The sequence below is a fragment of the Nilaparvata lugens genome, unplaced genomic scaffold, assembly GCF_014356525.2.
Source record: "Nilaparvata lugens isolate BPH unplaced genomic scaffold, ASM1435652v1 scaffold4643, whole genome shotgun sequence".
In the NCBI taxonomy this organism is placed as follows: domain Eukaryota; kingdom Metazoa; phylum Arthropoda; class Insecta; order Hemiptera; family Delphacidae; genus Nilaparvata; species Nilaparvata lugens.
In genome coordinates, this window is record NW_024090737.1 from 1 (window position 1) to 26,336 (window position 26,336).

A 26,336-nucleotide genomic window follows, 5' to 3' on the forward strand; every position below is an offset into this window, starting at 1 on the left:
TCAACTTTCACTGTCAGAATTTCTTATGAATAACACTTAGGCTCCCATTCAATCAATGCTGACAGTTTGAAATCAATCTCACGATAGTAACCTTCAACCGTATTTCTTGAGTGTTTTTCTTGATAATTTTAATTATTTTTAATCACCTTGATGTTGAGAAGAATCGTGTTGAAATCAGTAGCAGTCTGAGAGATATGACTTATTGGGTTTCTCCGTTTTCAGTTTTTTGTTGGCTTTTATCAGTGCACTGTTATGATGGATTGGTTTTTCCATTTTTTATTTTTTCACTTACATTCTTTGGGGGGTGGAGTCCATATAGATGTGGTTGTAACATAGACTAACTAACAATGTTTAGGATCTATCAAATTGATATCAGTCTCTAATACAGGAAATAACAATAGTTTGTATCATCTTTAAAAATCATGGAGGTTATGATAAATAATTTGAAACAAGAGAGAAAATAACATAAGCTATGCTCTCTTTTCTCCAAGGTATAACCGATTAAGTACAAGGTTTATTTATATATTACATTGATTGATTGATACACAATCATTTGTAACTTAAGTTATCATTAATAATTGAGGAAGGAACAACAGGCTCATAGTCCAAAACTTCTTTTTCCCGATTTGATAGAAATAATCCAAAAATATGTAAGGAGTTTGCTTACATTTTATGTTCGTATAATCTCTTCGTTTTTAACTCTTAGTTTGATTTCCTTGAAGTATTATTTCTCCAATATTATATCCTCAAATACTAAATAATACTACAAGCGTTGGTCAATGGAGGTATTACAATGAAGACTATTGTCTTGGAACTAGTTTAATCAAATCTATTTAAAAAAGTGTTAACATAATAATGTATCACATTCCCAACACGAAAATAAGAACCTCTTGAGAAGACTACTAAATCTTGTAATTTCCTATTGGAAATTTACCAATTCCTTCAAATATCCATCACTTGTCGTGTGTAGTTCATAGATTTCTGAAAAAACAACAAATCCTAAATTACCAATTTATCTCTCTAAAAAATTTTAGTTTCCCACTCCTACCTCTTCAAAAAACTGTCTTTGTTTGCATCTTTGCCTTATGAATCTTTTGAGAAGACTACAAAATATATTAATTTCCTTCAGAAATGTACCAATTTCTTCAAATATAATATTTGTCTTGAATGGTTAATTGATTTCTGCAAAAACAAAAAATTCTATATTACTAATTCACCTCTATAAAAAAATGTTAGTTTTCACTCCTGTTCCTTTAATGAACTGTCCTTGTTTGCATCTTTGCCATATGAATCTTTCGAGAAGACTACAAAATATATTAATTTCCTTCAGAAATGTACCAATTTCTTCAAATATAATATTTGTCTTGAATGGTTAATTGATTTCTGCAAAAAAACAAATTCTTAATTACTAATTCATCACTTTAAAAAAATGTTAGTTTTCACTCCTGTTCCTGCAATAAGCTGTCCTTGTTTGCATCTTTGCCATATGAATCTTTTAGAAGACTACAAAAATATTAATTATTTCCTTCAGAAATGTACCAATTTCTTCAAATATAATATTTGTCTTGAATGGTTAATTGATTTCTGCAAAAACAACAAATTCTAAATTACTAATTCATCTCTTTAAAAAAATGTTAGTTTTCACTCATGTTCCTTTAATGAACTGTCCTTGTTTGCATCTTTGCCATATGAATCTTTTGAGAAGACTACAAAATATATTAATTTCCTTCAGAAATGTACCAATTTCTTCAAATATAAAATTTGTCTTGAATGTTATTGATTTCTCGCAAAAACAAACCAATTCTAAATTACTTATTTAACTCTATCTAAAGAATGTTATTTTCGCACTCCTGTTTCTTCAAATAAGTGTCCTTGTTTGCATGTTTGCCATATTTCGCCCACCAGTGTTTTCAAGAATAGAGTGCAAATAGTGAACAGATAGCAATTTTGTTGGCACTCTTTGCTGTTGTTAAATTCAGTTAGAACTGTTAGTATTCTTAATAATTAGCATCAATACTTTCCATTGAACCAATGCTGATAACTTAGAGTGAGACTCTCTAGAGGAGTGCCATTATTTCGTGGGAGTTTCGACAATGAACTTTTCAGTGATGAATTAATTTGAGTTGGTAGTGAGAGAGAGAGAACAAGGTCATACTGTGGCCTTTTCTAATCAAATATTAGGTGTAATTGATACTTGATTGATAAAGAATAATTAAAAAAAAAGGGGGACCGAGCTTCGCTCGTTATTTATTTATTGATTTTTGATAAACCGAACACAATTCTTTAAAATGATTGGGGAAGTACTAACAGGCACAGCCCAAAACTGTTTTTTTCCGAATTTTGATTTGTACACTATAAATAGTCCAGAAAGTAGGTTTTTTTTTCTCCAGTCATGGAGTATAAGACAAGACATGTTATTACATAATAATTCTAACACTAAGTAGTTCAACCTAGTTTAGGTTTGAAAGGAATTCTTGTACACTATAAAAAGCTCTATCAACTAAATATTTTTTCATGTTGTTTTTTGAAAATCTTCAAATCATCATTACTTATCCGTTATGTTCCATACCTTTGAATCCAGGTTCAATTTTCTGTTCAAACATTTGAAAACCAAAAATTTATAATTTAGATTATATACAGACCAAATTGAATAACAAAATACACTCACTAATCACTTGAAATTGTCAAATAATGATCAACTTTGAAAATTATGATATACTCTAGTTTAGGAGGATTACATGTCATGTCAACAATCAGATTATGTTGATCAAATTGATTAAAATTTCTCCAGCTAGATAAAATTCTCGCTGATTGTTATGATTACACAGCTGGAAATAATTCTGTCTCTCCCCCCACCAGTCTGTATATGCAATCTTCTGTTATCGAGAGACGACGTAATTATCATCTGTTTTCCAAGGATGAATTAACCGTTTAATGTCGTTCAGCGTATTTTCCAAAGAATGAGATCTAGTGCTATCGAATCTTTAGGCCTATATCATAAACCTACTATGTTCCAAATTTCGTGAAAATCGTTAGAGCCGTTTTCGAGATCCGTAAAACATAAATAACCAGATATAAAAATAGCCAGATATATACAGAAATAGCTCGCTTAATATAATAGGATTAATACTAGTGATCACCTGGGTTGGAGAACTCGCTCAAGAACTGTTGTATTGTCATCTTTGAAACCCACAACTTTTAATTATACAGAGAGTTGATGAAAATTATGGAAACAGCTGAATATTTCTCTAACAAGAATAATTTGACAGTAGGTTTTGCATGGTGAACCTATGAAATGATGATTACTCGCTTCAACATTCTTTTGAACCCTTATATGAATCCAAATTCAATTTTTACTTTCCTTGCCCTCTTACCATAGGTAAGGAAAGTATTGCTTTCCAAAAAAAATTAAAGGTACCCAAATAATTCTAAATTCTATACGTTTCAAAGTCCCCTGAGTACGAAATAGTATATTTCGCACCTAGAGTCGAAGAAATGAGATTTTTCCAGCTCGAATCTCGGTTTTCAAGTCCGAGGCGGTAGGGGGAGGCGTAAGGCCGAGGATAGAAAGATTGAGAGCTGGAAAACACATTTTTGCCCGTGGTGCGAACGAAATTTTTCGCCACACTACAGGTATTGCTGACAAAATAAATAAAAACAAAATAAAGAATACTCTTAATCTATCGTACCTATCTCTTGATTTTAGTGGTAAAATTTTGCAGTCAGGATTTCAGATTCTTTTAAAATTTCACTTGGAATACACCGTCATCTTCAAGCATTTTTGAAAATTCGGAATGCACTAATCAACAATAAATAATTGAATAAAACTGGTTGCGAAGCGAATTAGTTTGATTCGAAACTGGAACTAAAATCATGGCGACTTCAGCTTATTATGAAAGTGGACACTCGCCCGATCTAGCGGATGACTTATTAATAATAATTAGCGCGTTGTTTCCAGCCATAAGCGGCTGGAAAGAGACAACTTTCTGGCCTAGACCGGAAAAGAAACCTTTTCTGACGTCGTCTGCAAACAAGGTCTTTCAGATCTACGTAGGGACTGGAAAACAGCTGCTTTCTGTGCAGTGTGGCGAAAAAGTGGTTTTTGGGTACTGGTCTGTATGTATGTGTGTGTGTATGTGTGTGTGTCTGTGAACACGATAACTCCATTCCTAATTAACCGATTGACTTGAAATTTTAAACTTAAGGTCCTTATACCATGAGGATCCGACAATAAGAAAATCAATAAAATTCAATTCAAGATGGCGGAAAAAATGGCGTATATTTACTAAAAAACCCATGTTTTTCACGTTTTTCTCGAAAACGGCTCTAACGATTTTCTTCAAATTTATATCATGAATAGCTATTTATTATAAGCCCTATAATCAACTGAAATGAGTCTCATTTCTGGGTAAATTGCATGAGCTCCGAAATATTCTTGAGAAAAATGACGGATGATTACTAAAAAACCATGCTTTTCACGGTTTTCTCGAAAACGGCTCTAAAGATTTTCTTCAAATTTATACCATGGATCCCTATCCAAATTTATCCATGAGCCCTATCAACGGATATGAGTCTCATTCCTGGGAAAATTGCAGGGGCTCCGTATTCTTGAGAAAAATGGCGGATAATTACTAGAAAACCATGTTTTCACGGTTTTCTCGTAAACGGCTCTAACGATTTTCTTCAAATTTACACCATGGATAGCTATTCATAAGCCCTATCAACTGGCATAAGTCTCCTTCCTGGGAAAATAATGGTGGGTCCACCCCATCCTAGAGAAATGGACTTTGTAACCTCCTTCTCGTGCATGAGGTAGGTAGGTAGGTAGAGCAGTTTATAAAAAAAAACACAGTCGAGATATTAAATCTATTCTGTAGAACAGCTGTTCCAACGACTTTAAAAAAAATCATCGAATTTCACAATTTACACAAAGGAAAAAGAACAATTATATATACACATATACAGTAGTCTGATCGTAGTTTCAAATATGTTGCCCCCAATCGTCATTATGTTATTCCCTTGAATTATTCTCGTTTAAGAATGAGGCTTACAGTTCAATGAGCAAGGAAAGTTGTGTGAGTCTACCACACCAGATTTTTTTTAAATAAGAAGGTGGTCCAGTAATACTATTTTTCGATACAGAGTTCCAAGAGAAAATAAATGGCGAAAACCACACATCGATATCTCAACCTGTATCAGTTTTTTGATGTAAAAGTTGTAAATTATGTTTTATATTAACCAGCTGAAATCATGAGATGAAGTCTGTCTGTGTGATAGCTCCCAAATAGCTTCAGTTGATGTTTTGTGAATGAATAAATGGAAAACTGTTGTAATTGCATGCGATGAATTCTTCAGCTGACTTAATGATAAATCAAAACAGCTTTTTTCTTATGCACTTTCAATGTACTTTTTATATCCTGAAAAATGACGAAGGAGTGAGTCAATTTTGTTGTCCAACTAACTTGGCCTATAAAAAGGTTTGAAAAATACGTGTTCAAATTTGAAGCTGATTGCAATTCTTTCTAAAGTTATTGTAGAACATACAAACAGACGGACAACGACTTGGCCCTTCAGTATGTCACACTAAGAACTCATTAACGCTCGTTCAATAAACTTGAAAAGAATCAAGGTATACAGTACAATACTTTAGAAAATTTGTTCAGATAACTCTCGTTTTAATTCCTTGCTACTAGTAGTTCTGTGAACAGTAGACCTCACGCAGTATTTCATCCAAAGAACCTGATTGAACTATAGACCTTATGGAAATACAGCAATACTGGCTTCTCCACACATCATCTGTGTAATCATTGTCAGCTGATTTATGATGAATAATAAATTTCTATAGTCTATTTTTACTCTAATATTGGCGTATGAAGGAGGCTCCTTTTCCTTTTATATTATCCTTGAAATGCAAAATTTTCAAAAACCTTGTATATACGTCGACGCGCAATTAAAAAAGGAACATACCTGTCAAATTTCATGAGAATCTATTACCGCGTTTCGCCGTAAATGCGCAACATATAAACATTTAAACATTAAGAGAAATGCCAAACCGTCGACTTGAATCATAGACCTCACTTCGCTCGGTCAATTATAGTTAGTCTTGCCCGTAGGTCTGTAGCCTCAGAGAAGAAGTAAGTAATCTTCTACGTTGTGCTGTAGCCTATAGTGAGGTCCACGTTATAATGTCAGTATTTGATCAACTTTAGTTTTGCTATCCTTGTCTATCATTTGACAAAGCCGGTGGTACTATCCTTTTCTAGGTCCACAATAATGCCAATTATGTTTTTGACAGTGTTGAAATATAATTAATTAATGCAGAGAATCGGCATCGCTATTCTTCTATCTTTATCCACTGCCATTATAACGTGGACCTCACTATAGTATGGTTCTGTTTGGAACCAACACAAGTTCACGAACATGCCAGTAATGAAATAGTAGACAAGAGTTACAACTTGTCAAGAGTTGTGAACAAGATCAATCATCAATCATGCGGAAAGTTGGCGAAATGGTTAACTTTCAGACTAAAGTCGTGACTGACGTCCAAAACAGAAATCAGAGATGTAGCTGTCAACGAGTTCTAATTGCTGGCTCCAATAATGAATTATGGTGATAAATTGCAGTAGTAGTAGTGTACTTGACTTTGGTACAATGTTTTAAACTGTTACCAGTCTAGAAACTTATTTTATAATGAAATTACAGTAAAACATTGTTATGTTTTTACAATTAGCTGATATAAATTATCAGCTTTGTCGAGAATGTTATTGAAATACAAGAAAATCCGTGTTTTATTTATTCAATCCATTCAAAATGAAGACACAAATCATATTCAATGATCTTGAAAGGACCAGTCAGTATACAATAAGATAATTTCGTTCTATACTCGCTGGAGAGGTCGTACAATAAGCTAAGCCCAAAACTGTATCCCCCCAATTTTTATCTATAACATTAAAGAGAAATTAGGCTTATGGTTTAAGTCATGTAAGAAAAATAAGACAACAATCTCAAAAACGACATTATTTTTTTATAATATATTTGTTTACTGGAAGCAAGTCAATGATTGATTTAATTAACGACTAGCAGGTAACCCGTGCTCCGCAATGGTCTATTTTATATCTTGACAAACTGAAAACTTGATGAAATAGAATCTTCAAGAATTGAAAACATCAGTTCATGCTAATATATCTATAACTATAGTTTAAAAACTTGACATAATGAAATCTTGAAGAATTGAAAATAGGCCTAAAATCATCCTCGGTTAATTAAGAATCTATGAGCGAAATTTCAAGTTAATCAGTCCAGTAGTTGAGACGTGATGATGCGTCAAACATAATTTTCCTAGCCAGTACTTAACTTTATTCAAGTATAGATTATCAGATAACCATGATTGGTTTTAGTATATAATTATGAGTACCTATTATAAATACTACACTGTAATACCTCAGATTCTTTGCTGAGGGTGATGTCTTCATGAGCTCGAGAGTTGTGCTTGGATAATGATGATGACGGATGATGATGAGAGTACCTACAGTTTTAGATGCGTTCTGAACCACGCTGTAAACGTTTACCAAAATCACAAAAAAATTGGGTTGAAAAGTTGGCAGTTGAATGGTGTTTAGAATGCGGTTGTAGTCGACTAAAAAAGAGTGGGTTGTATCACGCTGTGGTTTTTTTATTGCGGATGATGCCTTCATGAGCTTTTTGCTTGTGCGTGGGTAATGGAAAGTGCGTAGGTGAATTGATGAGATGATCAGACGTCCATGCCATCGGCGGGACTCGAACCCACGAACCAGACGGTGCTAGCAGACTGAAGTTTGTAACGCTCCTTACCGCTGGACCAACCCGGCCGGTTAGAATCGGCTGTCTACACCGAAATCACAAAGGGTTAGGGGAGTTTAAATGTGTTGAAAATGTAATGATGATTGAAGGAAAAAAGAGGGCTGTATCAGGTTGTGAATGTCTGTCGAAATAAAATGATTTTCCTTTTTTCCATAAGTATTTGAAATCGTTGTATTTCTTGATTTAGGTACTATTTTTTGTTATCTGTATTATTTCTTTTTGCATAAGTATATTTTTTTCATTTGTATTATTTTTTATCATTTTTTAACTTTATTTGTGAAATGTCTATGTAAAGGAGACATATTTAGGAAACCCGTTGTCTCCATTGTGAATAAATAAAAAAATGTTGATAGTTGAGAGTTGAAATGTGTCGAAAGTTGAATTGACAAGTTGGTGGTAATGACGGAAAAGGAGTAAGTTGCATTACGCTGGATGATGTCTGTCGAAAAGAATTATTTCATTGAAATATTGGTATAATTATTGACAATCAAAGATTCCATTATCATACAACACGTCAAAATATTAACAGGTTCAAGTCAGAAGCCATTTTGAGCAAAGAAATAACGAGCCAATCGCAAGCAAGTTCCATATTTTGACACCTACTGTTACACGCCTCCAAATTCCCCCAACTCACTCCTGATTGGTCGAGGAAAACTAGTAGAAGCGACAGTTCCAAGTGAATGTTTTCGGATTTGGCCACTAGATAGCATCAGGTGCTGGCTCAATAACAGTGTATATATTATTCTTGTTGATGGCAAAATTCATCAAACTTGATAACCAAGTGAGAATTCACTAGCATATCCTATTGTGTGCATTATTTTTTGAAACTGGAGAAGAAGAAGAAGAAGAAGAAGAAGAAAAAGGAGGATAAGAAGAATGAGGAGGAGGTGAAGAAGAAGAAGAAGAAGAATCATAAAATCAATTAATATTTGGGACTAACAAAATGACAGATAGAAAAGTTAAGTTTAATGAGAATTCTCATAACATTCCTGTCCTCATACAAATGAATTTCAGAGTCAAGACTAGGTCTTAAAAGTTAGTGTTGGCAGAAAGTTATTCATACTTATTTTGTGCAGAGGTATTCCTTCTCAAAACTTGGCATGCTTAATACATTGGATAATCAGCATTATATAGATTTCTAAGAATAAGACAAAAACTAATTGCAAAGCACAAATAATTGGCAAATACATTTATTACCGCATTCCTGGGTCTAGTTAATGAAGTTTTCAAATTATTCTTCTGATGTAAGTGTGCCAATTTCTTTTGAACCGACATTTAATTATGATCTCTGAGGGAACCCAGCAACGTAAGGCCGAAGAAAAGCCAGAAACACGATTTCACAGTTTACGGTTTCAGACACTATTTCTACTCCAGAATGCAATAAAGTTTTTCCAGAGAAAATGGGTTTTCCAATTAAAAATAGGAGGAGATCGTTCATATTCAAGTTTGTTACTTCAACTTTTTGTTAGCCCTACTAGTAAATACACTAGAATACTAGGATTGACAGTTTTATCATAATCATGCCTCGTACAAGCCCAAGGCTAATGTAGGTATCATCCTCAACCAAAAACCGATACAGTATTGGGCCGGTATACCGTTCCAACAGTCTACTATAGTGAGGTCCATGTTATAATGGCAGTGGAGAAAGATAGGAAAACAACGTTGCCGATCCTCTGTCTTGTGAATGCCTTCTATAGACTGTAGCTGATACAGGTTTATTAATGTAATTAACTGTTCATTCTTGTTCTAAATAATCAAGTTTGAGAATTTTTTTTAGAGCTGTGAATAACAAATAGTGTGTAGGTTTTTGATTTTGTATTCAAATTTTTTAAATAAGTGCAATATTTCTAAAGTTTTTAATTTATTGTGATTCATTTAGAGTATAAAATCAACCTTCAAAATTCAAAATTTTAAATCATCATTTCTGGACCGAAAATCAAGTGACGAAGCAGTGTGTGACTATACAACCTTATCTTTTGACAACATTAACATTTTATCAAAATTTTTGGAGAGAAATAGTACAGGCTTAGCCTAGTTTTTCCTCAATGTCATAATGTATTATGATTATAGTATTTTATACAATAAATAAATAAAAATTATATGCTATTGAGCAAGGAATTATATTTTTCTATAATGAATAATGAATTATAATATAATTCTATGATTTCTTAATGAATTTTAATAATTAGGATGAAATATTTTGTTTATTAATTCTACATTATTAAAAGCCGATCTGGCAACAGAGCAAAGCGAGAGAGAGATAGCGCTATCCGCTTTGTTGAATGATAGACAAGGATAGCAATACCATTGCCAATCAAGCACTGCCATTATAACTTGAACCACACTATAGCGAATAATAATATCGTGTGACCTGGCTAGCTCAGGTCTGGTGTCAGAGTTTTCAGGTCGCAACTGATCAATTTCAGGGCCTCTGACATGACCTTACGTCTGTTATTAGGCAGCCAGGACCGACGACACTTTCAAGTGAATCTCACAATGCTGCCAGTGAACCTATAGTGAGGTCGACGTTATAATGACAGTTTTTGATTAGCAATGGTATTGCTATCTTTGTCTATCATTCAACAAAGCAGATAGCGCTGTCTCCTTCTCGCTTTGCTCTGTTGCCAGATCGGCTTTTAGCAATGTAGAATCAATAATTAATTAACAAAATACTTTATCTTAATTATTAAAATTCATTAAGAAATTTTTGAAAAATATAATTTCTCGCTTAATAAAATATAATCGATTATTTCAAACGAGAATGAACAATTAATATTACATCAATAAACCTGTATCAGCTACCTTCATGAAGGCATTGATAAGACAGTGAGGATCGGCAACGTTGTTTTCCTATCTTCCTCCACTGCCATTAAAACGTGGACCTCACTATATGAACAATGAATCTATGCTGAATGAATCGATGTTTCCCATGCTGACAGTTGAAAGTGAATCTTAAAAATGAAGTGAGATGATAATAATCACAACATGACATGGTTGACATGTTGTCAATTGTGACAGCGAGCTGAGCCTAGCATGACTCGAATGTTGACGAGTATTGACGAATGTTGACGAGTATCATCGAGCTCATTTGCTCGCATCATTGTCTTATCTCTCTGATCTTGACAACGTCAGTGTCAAATTGAAGGAATAAAAGTTTTGGGTTGACATAAAGGTGAGTGATAGCTTACTCACTGACCAATCACGTAGCGTCGTTTGATGAGATGTGAACAATAACTGATTTCTAGAGATCAGAACATGAAGATCGATACAATTTAATCTATACTGTACTTATAATTGAAATTAACATGTACAGGACGGGAAATACAGTCATGTTTTGACGCCCATCACTCCTAACTACGGAACTGATTAATTTGAATTATTGTATGAAGATTCTGAATTCACCGAGGATGGTTATAGGCCTATTTCGATTGTTATTAATCAATTGATTCAAGATTTCCTTCTCAACTCATTCAAACTGTTTCAACTGTGATTTCGGTAGAAATTCACAGCGTGATACAATTTTTTAGCCAATTATCAACCACATTTTCTACTCATTTCAACTATCAACTTTCTCACACATTTCAACTTTCATTTCTCAACTCTCAACTTTTCCACATTTCTAACGCAATTCTTTATTCATTTTTTCAATTTTCCCAACACATTTATTTTGTGATTTCGGTAGACATCCACAGCGTGATACAACTCCCTTCTTTTTCAATTATCACCAAATACTCAACTCATTTCAACTTTCAACTTTTCCACATTTTCAAATGTTTTATTCCATTTTTCTTTTGTGATCTCTGTAGATTTTGCACAGCTTGATTATTATTATTATTATTTTTGAATGGACGGATTCAAAGATCCAAAGGTTTAAAGAACCCCACACGTCAACCGAAGCTTATTGTGTTCCCAAGTAGTATGTTAGTTAAGCAACCCAATACCTGTGTCCTTTACAAGAACAGGAGTTTCCACCTATGATAACATCCCATTCATCACCTTGGTCCTCGTGAAGTATTACGTCAATAACTATCACATTTTTAACACTTTTGAACTTTCAACTCCTCAAACTTTTCAACTTCCAACTCTCCCGCACAATTCAACTTTGAACTTTTCCACACATTTCAATTTTCATCTTTCAACTACCCCACACATTCCAACTTTCAACTTCTCTCTACATTTTCAACTGTTCTAGCAGTTTCAACTGTTATTAATATTTGACAATTACTCGGTCTATTGACTGCGGTGAAGACCTAAGAAACTAAAACTGAAACTGATTTTCAACTGTTCCAACATTTTCAACTTGTTTAACGCATTTATTTCGTCTTTTCTCGACAGACATTCACAGCATGGTGCAATTCGCACCTGCGCAAAGCGGGCACCGCCATCGACAACATTGAGGAGGACTTCCGTAATGGCCTGAAGCTGATGCTGTTGCTGGAGGTGATCAGCGGCGAGACGCTGCCAAAGCCTGACCGCGGCAAAATGCGCTTCCACAAGATCGCCAACGTCAACAAGGCACTCGATTTCATCGCCAGCAAGGGCGTCAAGCTGGTCAGCATTGGTGCTGAAGGTAGGCAAACAATAGATCATTTTCAATTTGTTGTTTCTTGTTTTAGGGTGTGATCACATAGGATGCGTGCATGTGCAAGTGGACGCGTGGTCATGCATGACCAAGCGCGCTGACGATATACAAAATCTGGAAAGAGCAATAGGAACATTCACACTGAACGCGTGCACTTGCTGGTTGCGTTCAGTGTGACCAGCTACATGCAAGCATAGAGTAAAGGAAACTATATTCTTTTATTTCTGTCATCTCTGATGCAAGTCACAACGTGTTTTAATGGCTCTTTCCAGATTTTGTTTCTCGGTTCATCCATGATCTGACATGCACTTTCACCTACTCGCATCTAATGTGATTACACCCTAATATTGTTTATAGTAAATTCAGAATTTCAAAGCTCAGTTTAGTCATTTTATTCTGGAATATGAGGTGCTTTGCACTGGGAAAAATTTGGTGTTGTACAATGAAATCTCCTTATGTCCAGGAAACATAAAAAATAGAATAATTATTTATTATTTTGTTCAAAATTACGTGGATAATCATTCTAAGGCTAGGCCACACCAGTTAGTCAAGACAAGACAAGACATGATCAGACACGTTTAGTCACAATACTTCACATAGTTGCTTATGACGCAACACACACTGATTAGTCGTTGCAATTATACATGTCTTCATAAGCAACCATGTGAAGTATTGTGACTAAACGTGTCTGATCATGTCTTGTCTTGTCTCGACTTATTGGTGTGCGAAATTTGCAGCAAAAATAAAATGGGTTTGATATGTCTCAAACACACAACCTATGATTCAACCGCGCTCGCTACGTATAAACTTGGAGAAAGTCCTGTTTGGTTGGACTTTTATTGTTATGTAAACTTGGAATCACGAATTGAATAATTTTTTAATTATTAAATTAAATTAATTATTAAAATGGAATAAATTTATGAATATCTATAAAAATATACATGTATCCATCCTCGATAAATTCAGAATTATAATGCAAAATTTCAAGTTAATCAGTTGAGTAGTTCAGACGTGATGATGCGTCACGAGTATTTCCTATCCCGTGCATGTTTATACTCTGTGCAGAATTACTTCTGACTTGGGATGGACATGCGCAGCAGAGGAAGCATACAGCGGGAGGGATACAGAGGCGCGATGTTGCCGTTTTGAAGCGGCCAGCGTTCTCCAACTTCTAGTGACTGTTCATGTGCTCATGCTACACATGCGAAGTTTCCTGTCTGAAAGCAGCCAGACGACTGTCAAATTGGCAACGGCGCTTCCACCTATGACTTATTAATCACTGTAATTGGCTGATCTTCCACCAACTCTCTGCGCTGCATATTCCTCCAAGTCTGAAGTAAATTTGTACGGACTATGAGACGATTATTTTGTCTGTTATTCTGCATGGTTTTGTTGATTCAAACTTGGTGTATAAACTTGGTAATTGTTGGTTAATAAACTTGGTAATTGTTGGTGAATAAACTTGGTAATTGTTGGTTAATAAACTTGGTAATTGTTGGTGAATAAACTTGGTAATTGTTGGTTAATAAACTTGGTAATTGTTGGTGAATAAACTTGGTAATTGTTGGTGGATGTTTGCAGAAATCGTGGACGGTAACCTGAAGATGACCCTGGGTATGATCTGGACGATCATCCTGCGCTTCGCCATCCAGGACATCTCGGTGGAGGAGATGACCGCCAAGGAGGGGCTGCTGCTCTGGTGCCAGCGCAAGACCGCACCCTACAAGAACGTCAACGTCCAGAACTTCCATCTCAGGTCGGTTCGGAGTACACCTAAAACTTATTCAGCCACAAGTTAATACATTTAAAAAAATTATTAATTGTGTTTAAAAAATAAATTTAGTTCTAGTGAATCCTGAAAAAACTATAGTCTGTATAAAATAAGTTGAGACTTGAAGAAAGTAACTGTGTAGCCAAACAAAATTGTGCGAATCTTCAATCTCTTCATGCGAGCTCATATGGCAGGATGTGTTCAATTCGACAACACAGTCGATGCAGAGTTGGCAATTTGAGTATATCCATTCACATGGGCTTGCATTGGAGGATTGAAAGTTAGCACAATTTGGCGGATAATTTCTTCAAGTCTTAACTTATTTTATACAAATTATAGTTCAACATAATATTTATCTATTAACTAGGCTGGCCACTAACGACAGGACATGCATTATAAACATGAGTGTACAGGGTCGCCGTCTAGGTGTCACCCCGACAACCCGACACCTGGTCATTTTGGTCATGGGTGACAACCTGTACCCTCGTAAAAATATACCATTGCCGTCAAGTTGTCACCCCGACTACTTGTCACCTACTGGACCGAAGGTGCCAACTTGTCATGACCGTAAGCGACAACCTGACACCTAATTGTCAGAGTGTCCCCCCGACAAGTAGTCACCTCACGTCAACCTGTCCCCTCAAAACCGGTTTTAAAAGGGGACAGGTTGACGCGGTGTCAAATAGTCGGAGTGGCACCTAGTCGTGTTCCCAGTGTACATCATGCATGTTTTGTCATCAATGAGAGGCTTCTATCATAAAATAAACAACCAATAACAATAAATAAACCACTGGTAAATTACAAATTATAATGATACAAAAGTAACTTAACCTCAAATAGAGTAGTGAAGAAAAATAAACAACAAAAACCCAACCTAAAAAATGTTTGTCCTAAGCCTTTCGCTGTGAAGACACAACAATGTATGACGATATACACACATGTTTATCATGAATGTCCTGTCGTTAGTGCTGTTCTCCCAAAAATGTTTTTTCAAAATTTATTTCAAAATCTAATAATTTTTCGGTATTTTTGTTGTATTTTCAAGGACGGTCTGGTATTCTGCGCTAATCCACCGACACTACTAAAGCTGGGATTACACCAAAGTTATTAACAAAATGTTAATAACTTGATCCTCATAGATTCTATATGATTAAACGGAACTTGACAAGCACATTATGTTCATCATGTGTATGATAAGTTATGTTCAATCTAATAGAATCTATCAGGATTAAATTATAAGCATTTTGTTAATAACTTTGGTGTAAACGCAGCTTTACTCTGTACTTTTGCTATCGTCAGAATATCTTTTTTATTCTGTTTTTTAAGTGTTTTCCTCAAATTTACTACAAATTTTAACATACTTTGGGTAATTTTGTTGCAGTTTCTAGGACGGTCTGGCATTATACGTTCTAATCCACCGACACCACTAACTCTGTACTTTCTCTATCGTCAGAATATCTATTTTATACTTTCTTTTCAAGTGTTTTCCTCAAATTTACTACAAATTTCAACATACTTTGAGTAATTTTTTTGCAGTTTCAAGGACGGTCTGGCATTCTGCCCGCCAATCCACCAACACCACCAACTTTGTACCTTTGCTATCGTCAGAGTATTTTTTTATACTGTTTTTCAAGTGTTTTCCTTAAATATACTACAAATTTTAACATACGTTTGGGTAATTTTGTTGTAGTTTCAAGGATGGTCTGGCATTCTGCCCGCCAATCCACCGACACCACTAAATTTATACTTTTGCTATCGTCAGAATATCTTTTTTATACTGTTTTCAAAGTGTTTTCCTCAAATCTACTACACATTTTAACATATTTTGGGTAATTTTGTTGTAGTTTCAAGAACGTTCTGGCATTATGCACATTGACCTTCAATACTGTACTGTTTTCTCTGAATTTCCTACATAGTTTAATCGTTCGTCTTGAATTTTCTTCATATTTTAACCCAATTTTTGGGAAATTTTGTTCTAGTTCCAAGGACGGTCTGGCATTATGCGCATTGACCTTCACTACTGTACTGTTTTCTCTAAATTTCCTACATAGTTTAACTCTTGGTCTCGAATTTCCTTCATATTTTAACACAATTTTTGGGGTGATTTTGTTACAGCTTCAAGGACGGTCTGGCGTTCTGCGCACTCATCCACCGTCACCGGCCCGACCTGATCGACTACAACAAGCTGTCCAAGGACAACCCCCTGCAGAACCTCAACACCGCCTTCGATGTTGCCGAAAAATACCTCGACATCCCCCGCATGTTGGACCCCGAAGGTCAGTCTCTCTCTCTCTCTCTCTCTCTCTCTCTCTCTCTCTCTCTTTATCTCTCTATCTCTCTCACCCCTCTCGTTACTATAACTCAAATAAAAATGCAATAGTAATTATTATTAAACGAAAATTCAATGCTGTAAATCACCGTGAAGACTTATTTTTTCTTCAATTCAGTTCAATATATTTCCATAAAAAAATACATTACAATTCAATCCATATTTTCAGGAAATAAATATTTCCCCACATAGACGATTGGTCCGTGTGTGGGGAAAGAATCCTCATCTATAATAACTGTAAAATAAAAAATCCTGCTGAATTCTGTCTTGATATTATTCTTACTTACAATTATTACAATATTGGAAATGGATAAACTGCCTCTGCTACTGCAAATATTGACAACAGGGTGATTTGCAACGTTTAATTTGAATTTTCGTTTAATAATAATTATTAATTCAATAGTAGTTTATACAATTGTTTTATAATAAGGGTCTTTTTAACGCACGAGTTAGAGTTGAAGACACGACTGAGCGAGCGTAACGAGTGACCGCTTGTCTTTTACATCTGACGAGTGCTTTAAAGACCATAATAAAACTGTTGTATACACTATTTTATCTACGACCACTCAAGCAAAGTATCCCATTGCTGACTTGTTGTGAGGTGAGGAATCAACCAAATATAGTGAGGCTCACGTTATAATGGCAGTGGAGAAAGATAGCAGAACAACGTTGCCGAACCTCTGTCTTGTCAATGCCTTCTATAGACGGTAGCTGATACAGGTTTATCAATGTAATATTAACTGTCCATTCTCGTTTAAAATAATCAATCATATTTTATTAAGCAAGAAATTATATTTTTCAATACGGTAATTACATAATGAATTTTGATGACTAAGATGAAATATTTGGACAATTTATTATTAATTATACATTGTTAAAAGACGATCTGGCAACAGAGCAAAGCGAGAAAGAGATAGCGCTATCCACTTTGTTGAATGATAGACAAGGATAGCAATGCTAATCAAACACTGCCATTATAACGTGGACCTCACTGTAGTCTCTATGGTAAATAGATTAAAATAACAATAGGAATTACATTCAAACAAATATAACCATAACAGAAAACGTGAACTTTAAAGAGAGGTAGAACCGAAAGAAAATATTGCAAATCTGTAGAATCTTGGGGATAGAAGCTTTAAAAATAATGCTCTATAGTTTGAAAATTTGAGAGTCTTCAAAGGTTCTCGAATCCGAGCTGCTATGTTAAGTCATGAATGTGATTCAACAGTCATCAGTGTGAATTCACTAGCTCTAGAGATTTCTTCACTCGAGGCGAACAGAGATGAGTTTTTATTGAGGAAGAGTTATGAAATTTATTTATACATCAATAAAAGAATAATTTCAAACGCTCATGTATGTTAATTGCTAGGTTATCAGCTTGAAACGTGAATAAAACAACGATAAAATCTTTGATGAAAACAATAGGCAAGGTACTAAAGTCCTATTTTGCACTATCTCAGATACAGGCCTTTCTGAATTGTTTTCTACTACACAGAATGTTTTCCTACTATACTATTGTTATCTATTATACAGAAATCGTTCAAGTTAAAATTAATTTCATTTTATATTAATTTCGTAGTCTCCTGACAGTTGATCTATATCTTGAACAGAAGTCTTGAATATCTTGAAACAAGATAATCCTGAATATCTTGAAACAGTTCATTTAGATTATATTATTCATCAGTCTATAATTATTTCATTTCAAAGTTAATTTCTATTGCTATTATTTAGATGTGAAAGTTCTCTTCATCTCCCCAATATCCTAGATGTTGACAGATTTATGGAGTTTGAATGATAGTTTCAATCTTATCAAGTAGACAGATCTCCTGGTGAGAACCAGGAGAACCTTACAACCTTATTAAGAAATTTTCAACAGTAATACAATAAATGTTACAATTCTCCTTTCTCTTCAACAATTAATTTGTGAGCAAGCTTTATTAATGATTGTGATATCTAAAGATTGAAAGAAAATGAAATTTATTCCTCCAAAACAATGTACATTTGAGTTTGAATAAACCTCCTGACAATATTCATACCATAATCCAAAATCGTTGAGTTTAATTCATGAAATATATCATGACAATTAAATGAAGATCAAGAGTTTTAATAATGATTCCAATATTTACAAAGTAAAATAACATAAAATGTATTCTTCCAAAACAATGTGCAATACATTTGAGTTTGAATAAACCTCCTGACAATATTTAGACCATAATCCAAAATCGCTGAGTTGTTATTCATGAAATAAATGACATTGAACTGGAGAGCAAGTTCTGATGATGATTCCAATATTTACAAATAAAAGAAAACGAAATTTGTTATTTCAAAACAATGTATAGCACATTTGAGTCTGAATAGACCTCCTGTCTATTTCCACCATAATCCAAAATTTTTGTGCCGGTTGCACAACAGCCGGTTAAATTTTAACCGTGATTAATTCCACGAGAACCAATCAGAAAAGCCGTCTTTTCAAAAACGCCTTCTCTGATTGGTTCTCGTGGAATTAATCACGGTTAAAATTTAACCGGTTGTTGTGCAACCGGGCCTTTGAGTTATAATTCATGAAATCGAAGACTTTTATTAATTATTGTTATAATAAACTTGTCCAGACTTGATCAACACTCCCAAGCCAGACGAACGTGCCGTCATGACCTACGTGTCATGCTACTATCACGCCTTCCAAGGCGCTCAGCAGGTAAATTTGCATTTGTCAAGTTGGCAGCCCTGCTCATTATTCATCGCATTGTGTTCTCTAAAAAAAATCCCTCCCAAAAATACCACCTGTTAACACTCTGTCGCTTGTTTTGCAAATATGCGCTAAGCTGGTAAATTTGCATTTGTCAAGTTGACAGCGCTGCTCCTCATTCTACATGTGCATTGTGTTCTCCAAAATTTCCCTCCAAGATCGGGAAACTACTAACACCCTGCCGCTTGTGAAAATGCGATTTTCCCTCGAAACCCTCGAACGAACTATGGACAGTTTGGTGTGTTACCTCAGCTGTATGCTGAAGCCTGAACAATACTAATAACTTGAAAAATACAAATTTGAACAGTTTTTGTGTGCTGTTTTTACTGGAGCTGTGACGACCTAAATTATACTAATGATTCTATCTGCGAAAAATACAGTTTTGTGATTTTTCTCTTTGCTATCTATGAAAACTTTTGTGTGATATTTCTTCTGTGTTCTGGAGTCTGTTTCATAAACATTTAGAAGTTTATAATTCTTCTAAAAAAGATGAAACGATTGGAAAAGATTGTGCAATATAGCGACTTCCTCATACAAATTCATACCGTATGACTGGATTTTCTCATTTTTCAGACTGAATATATTAAATGTGGCAACATTGCTGTCGTTAACAGATGCAGCGTTGACAGATTTTCCTCATACAAGTACATATCGTATGACTGGATTTATTCACTTTTTCTCATTTTTTAGAATGAATATATTGAATGTGACAACACTGCTGTCGTTAACAGATGCAGCGTTGCCAGATTGATTACATTCAGCCTTTTGAGCTTGAATGGGAAAGTAGCAATTCTACACAATCTTAATAAAATTGAAATGGACATAACCTACATAATATTTGGACAATTTAATACAAAATTAGGAAATTGGAGACGTTTTGGGCAATAGCCTGTTTTTTTTTCTTTTCCGACTATTGTATTGTTTGCTCTAATAAATGAATAAATTTAGTAATTATGGAACACTATAAAAAGTGGATAATACTGTAAGACAATACATATGATTGATTTGAATTTGTAGTTTGTGGTAGCGTTTTATATTAGAAACTTTCTTTATATTGAAAAACTTCTAAATTTTTATGAAAAGAGGCTCCTAAACAAAAAGCTACTGTATTAACTTTCTTGATTTCTGTTTTCAGCCATTTATTTAGCTTGTTGTGTTGTGATTATGATTGTATAAAAAAATATCGATTGAGACCGATTGATATAAGTGGCGTATCTAATGAATAATACTAAATCTGCTAATGAAATAGTGCTAGCTTTAAACAAATCATAAAAATTAATATTATTTATGACGAAAGGAATAATGAAATATAACATTGTTAGTAAATTCCTAATGGTTAAACTAGTAGCCCCTGGGTACCTCAGTATCAATCATTCGAATAGTTAATTAACATTAATGAATTAGCATTTCTTTTCATTTTCATCAACCAAGTCCTGCAGGTCCTCAGGGGTTAGTACCATGCTAACGTAATTCGAATTCTTGTAATTGGAAATTCAGAAAATAGAAATAATCTTTATTGGTAAGAAACAAAACATTATACAATTTGAAACAAAAGAACAAGGTTCAAATTTAAATAGTTGAGATTTATTATCCTTTTTTATCGTAACAATATTTAAACACTTGGTATTGAACTTTTTGTTTAATTAGATAATTCCAGATTCAATTCTTATTCTAAGTTGTATTTTTGTTATTCGTTATTCATAGGCCTACTTCAAATTAAAGAAAGTAAATTCACTTGTCATGAAGAACTTCTAGCAGTTAAATTCGCACAGTTCCCCTTAAATAGTCAATCATTCGATTTCGATTCCAAAGAACATGGAATTGTACATGATAATGGATTAATATCAAGCTTGCATTTCTCTGTAGATTGAACATGTACAATTGAACATTTCCATGTAATTTGTAATTTTAAACGTTTATTTACATGAGCTTTATGAGCTTCATTATCAATGTATATGTTGGTGATAATTCCAGCAATAATACTTGAATAACCGTCCTTGAAAAGTCAACCTTGTCTATTGTAATCTATTACAAATAACAAAGAATGAAGGGATGTTATTATTAATAATGAATAATTGTAATCAACAGGTGTTGATAGCAAGAACTAAAGACTCCAACTTACCCTAGTTCTACAGAATAATTTCAATATTATTGAACATTCAGCTCCACCCCAATGAAATATCATGAGGTGAAAGTTAAAGTGTAAATTTTTAGTGATAAAACTTCAATGAACCCAATGTATAACCTATAAACTTGGGTTTATATAGAAAGTGACATGGGGAATACGGCGAGGTAGAACATACGATAACAGAACATCTCTCTGATAATAAAAGCCATAATTATGAATTAATTTCTCTGCTCTCAGAATTTTTCGAACCTTGCAGGGAATTCCCGTTTACTATATCCTATCTCATTAATAGTATTCTATTTTTTCATTATATTGTATTCTACTTTTTTTATAATCATTCTCATTGTAATGATCCTTTTTTGGGACACAAAATGATTTGATGAATGAAATTTTCAATATTTTTTTGTAATTGTAAAGGAAGATTTTTGTTTGGATTAGTAATTTTATTTTGAAATTAATTAATCTGATAAATTCAAAATTATTGTAGTGCATACATTTTTTGGACTCAAAATAGTGTGTGAATTAAGTTATCATTTACATAACCTCTAGACTGTGTATTCCAAATTAAGGTTTAAAGCAGTTTTGGGCGAATGCCTGTTGTTTTTACCTGCATTGTATCTATTGTCTATGAATAAATGAAATGAAATGAATAAATAAACCCCAATTCTCTTAAATCATGTAACACTTAACCACAAATTCAAAACAAATTAATAAACTAATTCTCCAATAATCTCTCCTTTACTAGCTTGGTCTGCTGTTTGTATGATATGTTTAATAGTATTGTATTGCCTATAATTCAATAATATTATAGACAATTTATAATAATTATGTCTAACAATATTGTATTGTCTATAATGATTGTGGACTATACCATAGAGAAACAATAGCATAAGTAGATATCCCATGTTATAGGGCGTTAATGTCGCAACCTTTACTGTTATCTCAAGCCGATTTTTGTCGATTATTGTCGATTTTTACTGTTTTTTTTGGGGTGAGAGTGTATGAGCGGCACAATTTGAGAGACTACCAGCGTCACACAGCTGCATGGGAAAGAACTACGTGAACTATCGGCTTGGGACAACAGTAAAAGTTGCGATATAAACACCCTATACCATGGGATATCTATTTATGCTATTGTTTCTCTATGACTATACATAATATGTTTGCTGTTTATATAATATGCCTAATAATATTGTATTGTCTACAATGATTGTAGACAATGCGTAATATGTTTGCTGTTTGTATAATATTTCTAATACTTTTTCAACCTGTTGTATGTTGTACCTGTGTTGGATTAGTTGCTTTGTGTTGCTTTTGAATAGTATTAAATAGCATGGCGAGTGTTTTGTGTTTTTTGGCAGATATGACCAATACCGCTATGCCTGATGAACGAGCCATCATGACTTACGTGTCTTCCTATTACCATTGCTTTTCTGGCGCCCAGAAGGTACTTTTCCTTACTAAAATTTATTTAATATATTATTTATAAATAATAATTGAAATTTTCAGTCTTCAGAAACAAGAGCTAGCTGTCTATCTCTATATCTGGCTTTGATCATTATCATAGCCACCTCCAATACAAGGCCCCGGCCTACGATATTGCAACGTCGCAGTGTAGGCCTATAATCTAATACATGATTGGTGAAAAAAATTTAAAAATATGGTGTGGTGCACTCACACAACTTGTTATGAAAATTGATCACATGACGCTAGTGTTCCCGCGCATCTCAAGTCTACTATTCAAAGAGTTGAGCCAGCTGGTGACAGGACAATAACGCTGGAGACACACGAGGTCTGCTATCTCTTCATAGTGAATCATTTAATAGAATCAACAGTTGCCAACAGTTTGCAATTGCATAATCACATTTTCTCGAATTTCAAGCTTATTTTCAATTTTAGGTGAAAATGTTTCTGAACATTAATTGTAGAGATTCTCATGCTTAATCTTTTCCACTCGAAATTTTTTGTTTAAATTGTATCTGAAGCCTGATAATTGAGAATCTAAAATCAAACTTTGCATAAATGGGGCGGAGCTCCTGAAATTTTTGCAGATAGGGACTTGTGGCAGTTGATAGAGCTTATCGATGACTATTTCAGGTATAACTTTAATCAAAATCGTTTTCGAGAAAATCGCGAAAAACCCTGTTTTTGACGACATTTTCGCCATTTCAGCCGCCATCTTGAATTGCATTTGATCGAAATTGTTCGTGTCGGATCCTTATATTGTAAGGACCCTACGTTCCAAATTTCAAGTCATTCCGTTAACTGGGAGATGAGATATCGTGTACACAGACGCACATACACTCATACACACACATACAGACCAATACCCAAAAACCACTTTTTCGACTCAGGGGGCCTTGAAACGTATAGAAATTTAGAAATTGGGGTACCTTAATTTTTTCGGAAAGCAATACTTTCCTTACCTATGGTAATAGGGCAAGGAAAGTAAGAATACCAGCTGATCTTTTTCACCAATCATGTATTAGATTCTAGGCCTACGCTGCGACGTTGCAATATCGTAGGCCGGGGCCTTGTATTAGAGTTGGCTACGTCATTATTCATTAAAAATAATCTTTAATTATTAGAAAGAATAAATACAGAAAATCTTAAGTTTTCCTATGGCATTCGTAAGGCCGGTCCAGACATTCAAAGTTATCGTTCGATTTCAAACAAAACCTAAATCACATAAAATAGAATTACATGAGAAATATTAGAATTGATTAATTACAGATTTGCACTATATATCATTTTTATCTCTATTTTAAGATTCCGGTTGAAATCGGATGATAAATATGAGTTCCAGGACCAGTCTTTCATACTTTGAATGTCATAAGTATTTCTGTGGCTTAGTGCAAAAACTACCAATGTCAATGTTATTTTCAAAAATGAGTTTAATACATCAATACATCACTAATATCGATTACTTTTAGTTCCAGAAGTGCCAATGTCCGTCCTATCTCAAAGCAATAAAAAGTTATAACATTTATACTACCAATGTCATGATTTATTCCACTTCTTATCCACTCATTCCACTCTCAGAGTGCGAAAACTACCAATGAAGACATACGGTATATGTTTTTAGATTGTCATTCATGCTCCATCACAGAACTACCAATGTCGAATTCTGCACTTCTAGCACTCGAATTTCTGTATCGGAATGCCGTAGTTGGAAAATACAAGGCGAACTTTCAAGCTGATTGTGAGAAAGTTGATATTTTGAAATGCACCTCTTGCACCAAGCCACAGATTTATAAAATAGAATTATATTGATATTAAATAGAATTATAGTCTATTATATTAACAATATTAATATCAAAGGGTACTATAATTCTATCTTATAAATACAAGAAAGTAGCCTTGAATATAAACATTTTAAGAAAATAATATTGTATTATTCTACAAATAGTACGGTATCTTCAATAGTCTCTTTTTATGACTTCGTTTGAAACTTTATAGAGACTTCATAGTGGTGATTTAGTAGAATCTAGCTTGTATAGTGCAGTCAACAAGTGCACATATCAATTTAACAATTAAAGAGTAAGTCCCGGTTGCTCAAAAGCCGGTTAAATTTTAATCGTAGTTGATTCCACGAGAACCAATCAGTGAAGCAGTTTTTTCAAAAAAAAAAACTTCTGATTGGTTCTTGTGGAATTGATTACGGTTAAAAATTAACCGGCTTTTGTGCAACCGGGCCTAAGAGCGTCTAATACGAAATTCGCTGTTTCATTTTTCAATTAGTCTGTTAGTACAGAAAAAACTTAGCTCATCAGTGTTTAGTTTAGACTAGATAGCTAAAGTATTGACCAACAAAATTTGAAATGTTGAATGTATCTTTTCAATATTTAACAAGTGATTGCAATTTGAATTTTAATTTCATCACATAGATTTTAATAAGCATAAATGCATTCTATGACATTCTAGCCATACAAAATATTATTTCATGTGTAATAGGGTATCCATAAGTTTTATTCTTGAAAAGTTCTCCTGAGTGAGAGAAATATCAATAATTAAAGCAGTTTGGACGAATGCCTGTTGTTTTTGTCTGAATTGTATTTGTATATGAATAAATGAATATGAATATTATAGAGCAACAATAGATAGCAAATAATAGCTGTACTAGAAGATTTTCAAACAAATCTATACTTTTGTTGTTCAGCATAATCCTATTGCTTCAAAGAAAAATACTTTAACCCTTTATCAAGGCAAAGTATCTTGAAGTATGAGCCTCTAGCAACTTGAATTAGAAAACCGATCAATTTTGAAATCCTTTTTTATATTGAATACCATTCAATTTTTAAATTTTTTTCATATTGAAAACCGTTCAGTTTTTTGAAATCCTTTCTCTTTATTGAAACTTGTTCATGTTTTTAATGTGATTTGTGGGGCGTTTTGTAGGCTGAAACAGCAGCCAACCGAATCTGCAAAGTGCTGAAAGTGAACCAGGAAAACGAACGACTCATGGAAGAGTATGAGCGACTTGCCAGCGATGTAAGTACATTTCACAAACATGAATAGATTCTAAATAATTATAAAACAAATAGATCCAAGTTAACTTGGAGAAAAAAATAAAAACAAAAATATAACCTTAGTGTAATCAGAATAACAAAATGCTAAACTCGCAATGTGATTTCGAATTTTTTATATTCATTGCATCATGTTTGTGATGGCAGTCACCAAAGTAGGGGTTACATTAGTCGAATTTCCTTGAATTCAAGGAAAATTTAAACTGCAGAAACTTGAACCCACTAGGCCTATACCAAAACCCTTAAACCCTTTTTCAAGTCGATTCTTAAGCCTATACTTAAACCCTTTTTCAAGTCGATTCAAAACTTGAATCTTCAAGTTTTTTGACTCAAAAGAATGTTGAACATATTCGGCTTTTGCATTCAACTTGAAGGTAAAATGTATCCTACAAAATAATGGGAAGATGAGATATAC

General features: G+C 33.9%; 1 protein-coding gene across 1 annotated transcript; it reads left to right on the forward strand.

The window, feature by feature from the left end:
- Positions 1-12,173: 12,173 nt before the first annotated feature.
- Positions 12,174-25,886, forward strand: LOC120355760 (alpha-actinin, sarcomeric-like; the record flags this gene model as incomplete). Its single annotated transcript, XM_039444433.1, has 5 exons — positions 12,174-12,409; positions 14,003-14,177; positions 16,308-16,468; positions 19,131-19,216; positions 25,794-25,886. Coding segments are annotated over exons 1-5 (660 nt in total), but the record flags the coding sequence as incomplete, so codon positions are not given.
- Between the last annotated feature and the right edge of the window lie 450 nt (positions 25,887-26,336).